At 36.5% G+C, this 15,138-nt stretch overlaps 1 protein-coding gene across 1 annotated transcript in view; it reads left to right on the top strand.

Annotated features, from left to right (window-relative positions):
* LOC145724037 (putative helicase mov-10-B.1) overlaps positions 1-15,138 on the top strand; it is a 46,651-nt gene that overhangs the window by 12,258 nt on the left and 19,255 nt on the right. Inside the window, exons 12-18 of the mRNA XM_081972106.1 lie at positions 11-323; positions 1,265-1,434; positions 1,492-1,640; positions 1,698-1,846; positions 6,112-6,241; positions 6,301-6,471; positions 8,352-8,611. Coding sequence (XP_081828232.1) covers positions 11-323; positions 1,265-1,434; positions 1,492-1,640; positions 1,698-1,846; positions 6,112-6,241; positions 6,301-6,471; positions 8,352-8,611 — 1,342 coding nt within the window. The remainder of the gene's footprint in view (positions 1-10; positions 324-1,264; positions 1,435-1,491; positions 1,641-1,697; positions 1,847-6,111; positions 6,242-6,300; positions 6,472-8,351; positions 8,612-15,138) is intronic.

The following is a 15,138-nucleotide window of genomic DNA, read 5'->3' as shown; positions in this document are numbered from 1 at the left end:
TGCCTTTCAGGAAAAACCGTCACAATCGTCGAGGCCATACATCAATTGAAAAAACGCACAAAGGCCAAAATTCTAGTGTGCGCTCCGGCTAACGCCGCTTGTAATATGTTAACGGAAAAATTAAGCAAGTTTTGCACCCCCACGGAATTGAGGAGAATTATGTCGGAAAACGCTGATTACGAATCCGTGCACGAGGAAATTATACCCTATTGTAATTTATGTGTTGTCGATGGTCATATTCAGCATATTCCGTTTGTCCGCACGCAGTTGTCGAAGTTTAGGATTGTGGTAACTACCCTCGTATTTGTGGGAAAGTATACAAGGTGAGTTTTGTTGATTTTTGTTCCGTAGGATAGAAAAAAAAAATGATGAAAATGATGAAAAATTGATACTTTCCTAATAAGTGTGGAAAAGAGGATTTTTCTCTAGTCCGTATGACTAAAATTTCATATTTTGAGAGCAAAAATAATGCAGGAATATCTTAGAATTTTGGGTATCGTGATAACTGATTAAACTCATTGTAACTAACATTTAACTAATTTAATTAACTTAAAAATGAAATATAAGATACAAAAGCATCAAACCCACAATCATGTGTAATGTTGGAAAAAGAGGGCGTTCATATAGTAATACGTCAGAATACCGATTTTTTTTATTTGTGTACTATCAGAAGGTCAACTCACCACTTTACTTGCTCAATCAAACGCTCCACACGTCAAACTGGTACACGATCTGATTACTATAATAGAAAATGTATGTGAGTGCTCTATTCCCTAATTGAAGTCCTAAATCAATCAATTATTGAATTCCCCGAACATTGTAAATTACTCATTCCTAACATTTAGTAACAAACACACATCTCGTAGTCCATGCTGACCAATTTACATTCTTAATACGTATACGCTTCATCTATAAGCACAATGCACCCACAACAATTCTTTCTCAAAGTTAGTAAATCAATCAACGAAATACGATATTTTTCCTAGTGCCTACGCTTTGCTCCCAATAAATTGTGCAATAAGCCCTAATAGCGGTCGACACTTAAAATTCCAATGCCAACAAGGGTTTATTTTCTACCTAATATTAGGACCTTTTTAAACTTACTTTTACACATGTTTCTGAAAAAAAAAAACGCTCTTCAACTAAGGTTAAACTTAAATTGTTTTTTTCACTTTGCATTGACATCTGTCGACATAGTCGAACTAATAATAATAATTCTAATAGAATAAGATTTTAATCTTATAAGAAAATAAATCTTTTTCAGGGAATACCATCCGGATATAATATTTGTGGATGAAGCAGCTCAAGCTCGCGAACCTGAAGCGTGCTGTGCCATCGGTCTCCTGTTGCAAACTAAAAGACTGATTTTAACCGGAGACCCAATGCAGTTAGGCCCTGTGATAAATTCGGCAGTTTGTAAAAAGTACAAATATGGTAATAATTTTGTTTCTAATTAGTTATGTTGCATTTAATCGGTGTTATTATCTACAGATGTATCGTTACTCGAGCGTTTAATGCAGTCCGAGTTATACAAGAAAGACACTAAAAGTAATTTCATCACGATGCTCAAGCTTAATTTCAGGTCTCATCCGGAAATTTTAAAATTGCCCAATCAAATGTTTTACAAAGACCAATTGAAGGTTAGTTTGAACTTACTAACGATCGTTAAAAGCGTTTAACCCAACCGTTTTTTTTAGCCCGTATCCAAAAGCGCCATAGAGGATCCGTTAGCGAAAACCAATATTTACAAACTTATACTGAATGGCGGTCATAATAACCATGATGGTTCGCCGGTCGAGTTTTGTTCTGTACTGGCCACGGAACAGAGAGAAGGTCGATCACCTAGGTAAGCCGTTATTTTGATTAGAAGTTCTAAAATTGTACAAAAGTTTGATCTGAAATTGCGTCTTCTATTAGATTCACTAGACTTTAGGATAATATTAAGCTGATATATTGCTCGTTCAGACTTTTGAATTTTCATAAAACGAATCGAGGAAGTGAAACATTATCTGGGAGTTGTTTTATTAGTTTTATCAGCGAACTTAATTAATAGAAGTGTGATCAAATGTCACATTTCTGCTGTTCGCGCTGGGATTTACCGCAAATGATTTGTTTATAAACTTGTCTTTTGTCGATTCAAAAATTACAGATTTGCGGTTACTTTCCATTGTTTCCGAACCGTTTTGGAAGTGGGGAAAAGATACTTTAATGGATTTTATTAGTTATCTATGATGGATAAAAATTGTATCAATAAAAATTAAAATAAACCAAAAGATTAGCTCAAAAACTAAATAAATAAATTTAAATATCAGCTGGAAAAAAATTAAGCAAACTGTCATATATATATATATACAATCTTTATTTCGTTTACAACGAAACAAGCTATCGACCAGTTTGGTCTTTCTGCCTAAACTGTCAATAAACGTCAAAAATCAAAATTAATAATTTTCAATGTCGTTGCGTTCAGAAAGATCGCAGGTGCACACTCCGTGAAGTCATTTGACAGCTTGTCATGTGACAGCGGTTCGTTTTTTTAAATATATTAATCAGATGACACATAGCCAAATTATGGACGTTTTCTGAACGAACCAGCATGAACATCCACCAATTTAAAAATTTGTAACATATGTTAATGGCGTCGAATTTTTATCTCTCTCATTTTATGGAACAACAATTATTACGTCACTGCCACTAGCCCTTGAACGGACTTTATGTCCTGCTGAAGTCAGCTTATGTCCGTTTCCCCAACATTGGCTAAGTTTAGTTTATACTGTGATATTTTCATCACCTGATCTGTCACATTCAAACCTCAACTTAGCTTAAGTTGTACTTAAAATCGACTTGGAAGTGTTGGGAAAACAGGCATTAGATATGTTTGATTTTCAATATGACGGTGCATATAATGACGTAACTGTCAATTGTAGTGGTTTAGTCCATAACTTTAATGGAATTTATTTTAAAAAATTGCAAAAGCCTGGTTAATTTACTTACTTGTACTTTCTAAGCTGGACTTTTTTAAAACGGGTTTTACATTGACAGTGTAATGGAGTGGAGTGTCCTGTAGTGGATCAGTGTAAAGCGGAATTTGACTTATTTACGTGTAGATGTTCCATTCAGGTATTCACTCTTTTAAAATAAACAGAAAAAAAATAGGTTACATCTCACAATCTTGTGTGTCCTGAAAAATAATTGAATCAGTGAGTGTTAAAGGAAACTTGACTTTATCATTCGGAACATTTTTATTCGGAATTGTTCTTTATCTCAATAACTGTAGGAGCAAAAGAAGAAATTTAAAAAAAAACTTTTTTTACTTTCTGTGATGTTTGTAAAAACTTTTTTTATGTTTCTACACTGGCACTGAATTTTGAAATACTATCTCTATATTGAATCACTAACTCTATTTAAACTTCTCAGTTCGGTGTAGTGGTATGTTAAATCTTACAATATTTCTTAAATTTAAATTATGAATATCTTGTCTGGCAGTGAGATAATTTGTCAAATACACTGGTTGTTTATTTCTAAGTATAGAATATTGGGTTGTTTCTGCGCTGCCTGACAATGTTTTATCTGTTCTCGCCGATGCAATCAGCGCATCCTTTTCTAAGGCAGTTTTCCCATCACGTTTTAAGAGGGCTCAGGTTATTCCTCTTTACAAGTCCGGCGACCGCTCCTGCCCGGCTAACTATCGACCGATTTCCCTGCTTCCGACACTGTCTAAGGTGCTGGAGAAGCTGGTCCAGAGGCGGATGATGTCGTTTCTGGAGCGTCATGAGCTTCTCAGCCCATCTCTGTTTGGCTTCCGGCCAGCGATGGACACGAATGATGCTATTTTTTCTTTTCTTCAGGATCTGTATGGTCGCATGAACTCCGGTTCGACTGCGTAGACCACCAGATCTTTCTTTGGAAGCTTGAAGCTTATGGCTTCCGAGCCGCTTCTTTGTTGTGGTTTCGCTCTTTCATGTCCGGCCGGAGCCAGGAGGTCTTCATCGGGGGCCATGGTTCTGGAGAGTTAATGTTAACTTCGGGTGTCCCTCAGGGCTCTGTTCTTGGACCTTTGCTGTTCTTGATATACATTAATGATATTGTTTTGCTCCCTATTAATGGACAATTCACTGTTTTCGCTGATGACGCGACCATTCTTTGGAACGGCAAGAGCGCCGATTCATTGACTGCCACTATTGATGGGGACCTCTCCATAATCAAACATTGGTGCAATTCCAACTTACTGTCATTAAATATCAGTAAGACCAAGATCCTAAATTTTGGATGTTCATTGCAGGAGATTTTTGTTGAGGGTGAGCCATTGTGCGCCCCTGGAATGAACAAGTTTCTTGGTCTTATTATTGACGATTCGCTGAGCATGTGGACGGTCTGTGCTCTAGACTGGCGTTGGGTTGCCATGCATTGAGGGTAATCTCTGGCAGTCTGGATTACCATGTAGTAGAGTGCATACTATGCCCTGATTGACTGCCATCTCCGGTACGGCATAGCTTTCTGGGGGGTTTGTTCTCTAAGCCGCTTCAATTCTGTGTTTCTCCTGCATAAGCGAGCATTGAGGTGCTTGTGTCGTGTTGGATACAGGGCCTCATGTAGACCCCTCTTCATTGAACATGGTATCCTCACCTTGTGCTGCATTTTCATCTTAGAGACGATTTGTCTTGTCCGTGGCAAGTTTGGGGGTCAGTTGTCCGAGGGCTCCGGCTCGGTGACTCGCAGTAGATTCGTTTTGAGGCTTCCCATTCCTCACACGGAGAAGATTAAGTCGTCGCTTATTTACGGTGGCAAGAGACTTTTCAATAACCATCCTCTCCACGGCAGAGGCCAGCCATCTGCGCATCGATTTAGGCGTGAGGCTGAGAGGTTTTTGCTTGACGGGGCGTACTATTCTCTGGACGAATTCTACTCCAGTTCTTAAGGCGCCTTGTTCTGCCATAAATTGACCAAGCAGCACTGTTTGTGTTTTTGATCCTCTTTCTCCTCTCTTATACAGGGTAACTGCCTTTTTGTTTTGTTTTTATTTTAATAATTGTAAGGTGTAATTATGTGTGATTCATATTGTATGTGTAGTGTAATAATTATGAATGTTCTTTTTTTGCTGTTTTTGTATGTGTTTTCAGGGCTTTGTCAATGACTTTAAGTTTCCGACAATAAAGCTACTTTTTTGATTGATTGATTTGAATAGACAAACATCGCAATATGGAGACCTACTCGCAGGTTGTATTTCAAGATATTGTTTTGTCAAACTTATTAATTTCATAAATAAAACGGACACAGCAGTTCTGTGCCAGTTGTATTTTACGGCAAAGCTCAGAGGTCAGATGGAAATAATAGACTACTGCACAATAGTCCAAATAGGGGTAAATTAATGAGTTAATCAAAAGCGACTTAATTCTAGGGGTCAGAAGATATTTATATGGATACAAACTCCTCAATCTTAAATACACTAGTCGCAGTCTCCCAATGACATGCGCTAACGAGCTATCAAGAACCAGACCAAGACTTTTAGCCTCCTCAGCTGATGGTACCGTAATGCCATTTATATTTAGAGGTGGAAAATTCTGAGTTTTCGCTTTAGTTAATAGTGCTTTTGTGCCAAACAACATGTGTTTGCTCTTAGCGGCGTTCAATAAAAGGCCATGTCTGGCAGACCAATCATTGATAAAACTCAGATCGTCATTAATGAGCTTAAATGCTCTGCATATGTGTTCAGGAGGTTCTACCAGCTGTGTATCAAAATGCAATCAAATGCCCTACTGGAATCCAACAAAACAAGGCATGACACAAGTGCCTTATAAGTAAAAAAATGAAATTGAAGAATATACAAATCATTAGAAAATGTGTTAGTAACTAACACAAGAAATTTAAAAATAGATGGATTCCTAAATTTCACATGACAACAAAGTTGCTTAAATCACTTTATTAAGACAAAATTTTGCTCTTCGACTTAATATCAACACCACATCGAACGTGGAATTATTAAACTGCAGTCAGTTTTTGGCTAAAAAAACTTCATTTTTGTGTTCAATTGAACTTAGATACCTGACAGAAATAATTTTAATTATTATTATCATTTGTTTACGCCAATAAACGGTAATTTGTTTGTAATTTTAGCTATTACAATTCAAAAGAAGTGCTCATGGTGAAGAAGTACGTCGAGGTATTAACCAGACTAAAATTCCGCAACACCGCTCAAAACGTTTCGCCTGTTGAAATAGGCGTCGTTACTCCGTACATTAGACAGGTACCGTATTTTTGTCTCTTTATTAATCTTTTATAAGAGAACAATTATTAATTTAATAGATGTACAAGATCCGAGAAGCTCTGCACGCTTACCGAGATATTGAGATCGGTACTACCGAAGCGTTTCAAGGACGAGAGAAAAGGGTGATGATCATTTCGACCGTGAGAGCTCAAGAAGATTTACTCTTATACGATCAGAAGTACAAAGTTGGTTTTGTTAAAGAACCAAAGGTAAGTGGCTATTCTTCTCAACAACAGAAATTGTAAAGTTGGATCAATCAAATTCAGAATGTATTTGCAATTCAAAAAAGGGCAATTAGATTAATGTTCAAAATGAAATACAAAGATTCATGTAGATACATCCTTAAAAAAAATAGAATAATGACAGTTTATGCAATTTATATATATGAGTATCTCATCTTTCTTAAAAAGAACCAAAACCTATTTAACATCAAAGTCAATCATACATACAACACAAGACAAAAAGATGTAAACTGTTCAAAACATAGATTAACACTCACTGAGAAGAATGCAAAATATATGTGTATTCGCCTATTTAACAACCTACCAGACAGGCTGAAAACATTGACGGACAAGTTTCAAAAAAGAAGTAAAAAAATTTACGAATTGAATTAGAACCCTACACATTAGGCATTTACGAAAATTATACCTGCTAATTCCACCGTTTACCACAATCGGTGTAACTTTTAAGGATCTGGTTCATTACGGTTGAATGAATTTTAGAACGCGATTGGTATTCCCATTCCTCATATGTCTTTGATATTCATTGTTGAAATGTTTTATAATATCGGCATACTCTCCCTCCATCTCGCAAACAGAACATATTCCAATATCCATTTTAATTTAACAGGTCAATCTCATAAGGTAGCTAAACTGAAGAACAAACCGACAAACCGTCAAACATAAACTAATTTTTGATGCTTTGATTCTAAATTCTAATGGAAAACCTGTCAAAAGTCACTTTTTTCTTAATTTACCGACGGAACTTCTCGATCCATAAATCATAAACCGGGTACATATATTCGGTATATGGGTACAATTTCAGAACGGCAATAGTAGTTACCAAAAACAATTTTCGAACGCTCTAGGTTAAACAGGTATCTACCGGTAGAATATTCGTAAATGCCTTATAGAGGATTATTTTGTTAAATAAAGATTGCTTATTCTCTGAAATCTGTATTTAGGGAAAAATCGCTGAAAATGTATACAGGGTGTCCGGAAAATACGTGTACAACGTTTGACGACAGACTCCTGACGTCAAAATATGTCGATCTAAGCCGACTTAGTTATATCCAAAATTGTCTCGTTTAGCCGGTAGAGGGCGTCAAAAATTTGTAAAAATATTGGGTACAATTTCATTTCTTAAAGAGTATTGATAAGTGTATTCAGCAAGATGGCGGTCATTTTACACATTTGCTTAAGTAATGTTTTTGGTTTACTTAGTTTCTTACAATAAATAATTTCAACTTTATTATACCTACTTTGATGTATGCAGGTAATTGTAAATTTTTTTTTTCTGGCGAAACAGCTCATCCACCGGGAAATATTAAAGAGGTAAAATAGCTTCAAAATACTTCCGGTCACTCGACAAAAATATCTGGGTTGTCATAACGCCGTTCATATAAAAAATGAGGAGAAATGTTGACGTATTATATCACTTTTATAACACTTCCACTTATTTACAGCCGGTGACTATACTACTAGAAAACGTCATTTTATAGTATTAGTCTACATACTAAAATTCATTAAAATCCATTAGCAGGTTTTCACGTAATTTAGTAAAAAACCAATATTTTTACAAATTTTTGACGCCCTCTACCGGCTAAACGAGACAATTTTGGATATAACTAAGTCGGCTTAGATCGACATATTTTGACGTCAGGAGTCTGTCGTCAAACGTTGTACACGTATTTTCCGGACACCCTGTATAAGTATCTTTAAGTACTACATAGTTCATAGTTTACCATGACGCTATTTCCTTTGTATTAGTTGATAATGTACATTGTACTCTATCCTAATCACAATTCGAAATAAAGACTGTTATTATTATTATTATTATTAATCGACATTTTGCATTAATTGATTTCTAGAGGTTCAACGTAGCCATCACGCGAGCCAAATCAAAAGTAATCGTCATAGGCAATCCTCTAGTCCTGTCCAAAGATGACAAATGGTACAAACTAATATTGCAGTCAAAGTCTTTAAACACTCTATGCGGCGCTCCTTTCCCTTTGAGAGAGGATGTGGAAAAAGTGACCGAGCGTTTGAACACCTTCGCGATCGACGATGACAAAAATAAGCAAAAGAAAAACCGTTCACGGAGAATTCGGAATGGTCACGTTTCTCAACCGTAAGTGTTACTGTTTTATTGTAATTAAACTGGTTTGTGTAAAATCGTTGCTCAAGTATTGCTCTCGATGAGACTATAGGATAGGTATAATTTATAGTCGGGACGTTTTATCAGCGAAAACACGCGACCAAATGTTTTCAAATGTCACATTATTTTTGCTAAATCAATATAATAATAAGGATAGATATTTAGAGAGTTTTTAAGCCTCCTATTTGACGGCTTCGTTATGGTTATGGTTATTATAAGCAAGCGCAGAACAGAAATGGTTATCCCTTAACTTTATTAAGGATAACGGATTCCGTTATTTACACCTCAACCGGGACCACTGAACTATACAGGGTGGCAAAGAAGCGCGTGCAGAAAAGTGAAATTTTCAAGTAGTCCCCAATTGATCAATAATTTGTTTTCGGTTTGTTTTAAGGAAGTGTTGTTTAGGTCAATATCTCGGGACATTTTTGGCCGTTTCCCAATTGTGACTCAAGAAATAGCAATGTTTCCAAAAAAATGTGACATAGCAGTGCTCAATCTCGAATTAAGCTTTGAACTGTCATTTTAAGTCACGTGTAGGTCCCATATTATGTGTTGCATAATTTTAAGTCAACTCTTTTAACCGATAGAACCATACAGGGTGTTTCAAGACAGTTAAAGTGTAAGAACAATTTGTGCAAACAATTTCAAGTTTCACTCACTGTCGCTGGACACCCTGTAAGGTCTTACCAAATATGGGGCTTATCTAACAGATAATGTTGAACATATATAACACGGCATTTGAATGATATATACAAAGCTGCTAATATTGAACAGTGTTTTATCCATTTTCCGGAAAAATCGATATTTCTTCGGACACATGACGTTAATTAAGAAACGCCCAAAAACGTCCCGACGTAATACCCTAGACAACAAGTTCCTATGTAAGAAAAAAGTTAAAATTATTTATTAGTAAAGTGACTGTAATTTAATACTTTTCTTTTTTTGCGCACGTTCTTGTCCCACTTTGATTGTCTTTAGCCACCCTGTATGGTCTGATTGGTCATGGGGTTGCTTCAAAAATTACGTAAAAGATTGTTGAGGTGCGAGAGAAGTGGCAACACCGCGGACCGAGAGAGCATCTACAAGTCTTATAAGGTGGACACGAGCCTCCCCTTTGCTCCGTATATTTCAGTTGAAATAAAGTGTAAATCAAAGAAATAAATACAGTCCATTATTATCAACGTTAACATTGGTCCATCGACCGGATTTTGGTGAAGTTTGGAGAAGAATAAACCAAAAACAGTGCCCATATTAGTGAAACTAAAGGCCACATCGACGAAGTTATTAACGCGGTGCAGTCGTGCACTTGACGCCACTTGAAGGAAAACGCAATTTCAAGAAATTTGCGCCACGGGTCAGACGGCAAGTAGAGTTTATTTATTATTTTGTAAAATATACCTTCGACTGTGTCATAAATGGCTAACATTACGGAATTGAAAGCCAAAAGGGGTGCTGTAAAATCCAAGCTAACTCGTTTGAGAACTTATTTACAGGAAAATGTTATAGGAAAAATTAATGTTCCTGATAGTGTATACAATCAGTTACAAGTTAGGTTGGAAAAAACAGAACCTCTTTTCGAAGAGTTTGAAACACTACAGTCAGATATAGAGTTGCTAGATGATTCCGACGCAGGCGAAAATGAAAGAACTTTGTTTGAAAATATATATTTTGAGTTGATTGGCGAGGTTAAGGCTATTTTAAAGGTTCGCTTTGAGAGTTTAATTGCAGTGGATCGGTTGAGTGCGGTTCATGCTGAATCAGTGGTTGGTTCAACGTCTAACGATCAGGTTCGCTCTATGGTAAAATTACCTCCAATATCAATACCAACCTTTGATGGTGATTACAATCATTGGTTAGAGTTTAAGGACATTTTTACAGCACTGGTTCATGATAATGAAACACTCACAAATATACAGAAGTTTTATTACCTTAGAGCTTCTTTAGTGAAGGAGGCTGCTCAAAGTATTAAGTCGTTGCAAGTATCCTCTGATAATTATGCTGTTGCCTGGCAAAGTTTGTCAGATCGTTTTGAAAACAAAAATATGATTATTCACAGTCACATTCGAGATATTTTTGAACATCCTAAGATTGTTAAAGAGTCACACGTTGAGTTAAGAAATTTATTTGACACATACACAAAACATTTGCGGGCTCTTAAAGCATTAGGAGAAGAAACTGAATCTTGGGATCGTTTAATTATATACATTATGTGTAATAAATTTGATGCAGTTACTAGACGCGATTGGGAAAGTTTTAAAATTACAGGCGACTTACCAACGATGAATGATATAAATACATTTTTAAAACAAAAATGCGATATTCTGGAAAAGTTGGAAAGCTGCAAACTTAATAAACCCTCAGGTGAAAGTCAAGTTAGCAAGAAAACTCGAGGCTACGGGTTTTCGGCTATTGAAAAAATGAAATGTTACTTCTGTCATGAAGAACATAGTGTATTTAATTGCAGTAAATTTTTGGGTTTGTCGGTAGCTGGGCGCATTTCCGAAGTAAAGAGATTAAAATTGTGCTCTATTTGCCTTAGAGACACACATCCATTTTGGAAATGCAAAATGAGAAAATGTTTCAAATGTCATAAGGCACACAACACAGTTTTACATTTTGACCGAGAAATTCCTAACAATCAACCAAATGTGCCAACCGCTGGCGCTCAAGAAAACGTTATAGAATCACCCGAGAATTCGACCGCCGCCATTGCACGCGTTGGGACCGGGGCCGATCGAAATATAATCGAATCGCAATGCGACGTTGCGCGATTGGGCGGACCGTCCCAAGTTTTGTTATCGACTGCGATGGTTTTACTAATGGGAGATAATGGTAAAATAATAAAGGCACGCGCTTTACTGGACGGGGGTTCACAATCAAATTTTTTATCTGAAAGGTTATGCGACAGTTTAGGATTAATATCGACTCCAATTGAGCATATAGTAAAAGGCATTGGTCAAACAGTTACAAATGTAAATAAATTAGCAAGTTTAACTATTCAATCGTGTAATGGTGATTTTCAGCAAAAAATAAAATGTCTTGTTTTACCTAATATAATATGCAAATTACCAACTGTCAGTTTTAATAAACAGATAATTAAAATTCCAACTTGGATGAAATTGGCAGATCCTACATTTAACGAGGTAAGTGACATAGATTTACTGTTGGGTTCTGATATTGTTTGGAGAATTTTAATTCCTGGCTACGAGACATTAGGAAAACATTTGCCTGTATTAAAAAATACATTATTTGGTTGGGTGATTGCAGGAGAAGTAGGAATGTCTGGCAGTTCACAAATTTCACAAGTTAATTATTGCAATTTGGTGATAAATTCAGACGCACTAACAGATAATATTATTGTTAAGTTTTGGGAATTGGAAGAATTAAGTAAGACTAAAATATTATCTGAGAGTGAGAAAATTTGTGAAGATTATTTTACAAAGACTGTCAAAAGAGATGAGTCAGGAAGGTTTGTTGTTAAAATACCGTTTAAGCCCAATCTAAAAATGTTAGGGAGTTCCCAAGAAATTGCCAAGCGAAGATTTGAGCTGCTTGAACGAAAATTAATTAAAAACTCAGAACTTAGAGTAGAGTATAACGATTTTATGAGAGAATATTGCGAACTTAAACATATGTCAGAATGTGATGAAGAAAGTAGTGAAGGTTTTTTCCTACCACATCATGCGGTCTTGAAAACGACTAGTCTAATTACTAAGTGCAGGGTAGTCTTCGATTCTTCTTGCAAAACTGACACAGGATTATCCCTCAATGATGTCCAGTATGTAGGGCCGACCTTACAACAAGATATTTTTTCTATATTGACTAGATTTCGAACTCATTTATATGTCATGACAGCCGACATTTCAAAAATGTATCGGCAAATACTGGTGGATACAGATGAGCGAAAATATCAAAGGATATTTTGGCGTTTTTCAGAAACCGATGAACTTAAGATTTATGCTCTGAATACCGTGACTTACGGCAATGCTTCATCGCCTTATCTAGCAGTAAAATGTTTATTTTACTTGGCTGAAGAAGTAGAAAGCGAGCATCCATATACTAGTAAAATAATAAAAAGGGATTTTTATATGGATGATCTGCTTACAGGATCGAACAGTCAAGAAGAAATATTAGAACTCCAAAAAAGCGTAACTTCAGTTCTCAGATCAGCCGGGTTTTCGCTACGGAAATGGTCATGTAATGATGATGACATCTTGAAAAGGTTTGAGCTGGATGAAAGTTTAGATGTCAGCATGATACACATTGGCCAAGGAGAACAAAATAAAACTCTTGGAATATACTGGGATTCCAACAATGATTTAATCTGTTATAAAATCAATGTTCCTAATATGTTAAATGTTGAGTGTCTTAGTAAAAGAGCAATATTATCAATAATTTGTCAGATATTTGATCCTTTAGGGCTTTTAGGTCCTCTGATAATCAGGGCAAAGATAGTCATTCAAGATTTATGGAAACACAAGGTAGGTTGGGATGAGCAAATACCACAGCAAGTACTGGAGTCCTGGAGTGAGTTTCATCGAGATCTGGACAATATTGGTAGCATTAGGATCCCAAGACATGCCATGATAAATGGGTATGTTGCTTTTGAGATACATGGATTTTGCGACGCGTCAAACAAAGCTTATGGAGCTTGCGTGTATCTTCGTTGCCAGTTGCCCTCGATGGAGTGGGTTGCAAATTTATTATGTGGAAAGTCTAGGGTAGCTCCGTTGAAACAAATAAATATACCACGGCTAGAGTTATGCGGAGCTGTTCTGTTGAGTAATTTAGTAAAAAAGGTAGCCGAGTCGTTGGAAATAAAGCCCAGTAAGCAGTACCTTTGGACGGATTCAACAATTGTACTAGCGTGGATCAGAGGTACCCCAACCAGATGGAAAACTTTCGTAGCAAACAGGGTAAGTGAGATACAAACGTTGTCCAACGCCAATGACTGGGGACATGTGAATTCAGGCGACAATCCCGCTGACTTATTGTCAAGAGGTGCTTTAGCAACAGATTTAAGTCAGAGTAAGTTGTGGTGGTTTGGACCCAAATGGCTCAAGCTCAATTTTTCTGAATGGAATTTACCAACGGAAGTTTTGCCAGAAATTATACCAGAACAGTGCAATTCCCTGACTTGCACGTTATTAACAAAAGAAAACGATGTTATAACAGAGTTAACAAATAGATTTTCGTCTCTACCGAAAATTGTAAGAATCCTTGCGTACGTTTTAAGGTTTACTAAAAATATTAAAGAAAATCAGAGACAATTAGGAGCACTTTTACCTTTAGAAATTGACAAAGCTTTAAAATGTTTAATTATTGCCGTTCAAAAACAATGTTTTTCACTCGAATACGACCTTCTTTCTCGAAATAAACCCATTAATAAAAAAAGTAAATTGTTAACCTTATATCCATTCATTGATGATGGCTTAATTCGGGTAGGAGGAAGATTAAGGAACGCGAGTCAATCGTTTGACAAAAAACACCCGATAATTCTCCCTAGTAAACATCGGTTAACTAAATTAATAATAACGCAAGAACATGAACGACTATTACATTGCGGTGTCCAGACGCTTCTTTGCTCAATCAGAGAGCGTTTTTGGCCGATATCGGGACGAGGTGTTTGCAAAAATATTGTTCGCAATTGCGTGGTGTGCTTTAAGGCGAACCCAAAACCGTTAGAGTATTTGATGGGGGATTTACCTGCCTGTCGAGTAAACAGTTCACCACCGTTTGCAAATGTTGGTACTGATTACGGAGGTCCTTTCTATATCAAGGATAGAAAAACTCGGGGAGCAAAGATTACAAAGGCTTGTATGTGCTTATTTGTCTGTATGTCCGTCAAGGCAGTTCATATAGAGCTCGTCACTGAACTAACCACTGAGGCTTTCATGGCTGCATTTAGACGATTTATTAGTCGCCGAGGTAGACCAGTAAATATTTATTCCGATAACGGGACCAACTATGTAGGCGCGAATAATGAAATTAAAGCTGTTTATGAATTTTTAAAACAAAAGTCTGAAATTATTGCCAATCAACTCTCAAACGAACTAATTCAATGGCATTTCATCCCAGCAAAATCGCCTAGCTTCGGAGGCATTTGGGAAGCCGGTATTAAAAGTTCAAAATCGCATATTAAACGTGTAATTGGTAATAAGACTTTAACGTTCGAGGAACTTGCGACCATTTTGACACAAATCGAGGGTATATTAAATTCGCGTCCATTATGTCCGATGACGTCTGACCCTGAAGATTGTTCAGCTTTAACTCCTGCGCATTTCCTGATTGGCAAATCCTTAACAGCTCTTCCAGAAAGAGATTTAACTCAAGTGCCAGAAAACCGTTTAAAACACTGGCAGAATCTCCAAGTAATGGGTCAACACTATTGGTCTAGGTGGCATAAAGAATATTTATGTGAACTACAGACCAGAGTCAAGTGGAAACAGAAGTTTTCAGATTTGCTCCAAATTGGATCGCTAGTGATTTTGAAAGAG

The sequence above is a fragment of the Ips typographus genome, linkage group LG2 (assembly GCF_016097725.1).
Source record: "Ips typographus isolate SLU linkage group LG2, UJ_Ityp_2.0, whole genome shotgun sequence".
NCBI classification, from domain to species: Eukaryota; Metazoa; Arthropoda; class Insecta; order Coleoptera; family Curculionidae; genus Ips; species Ips typographus.
This window is presented reverse-complemented; position numbering and strand designations above follow the sequence as displayed.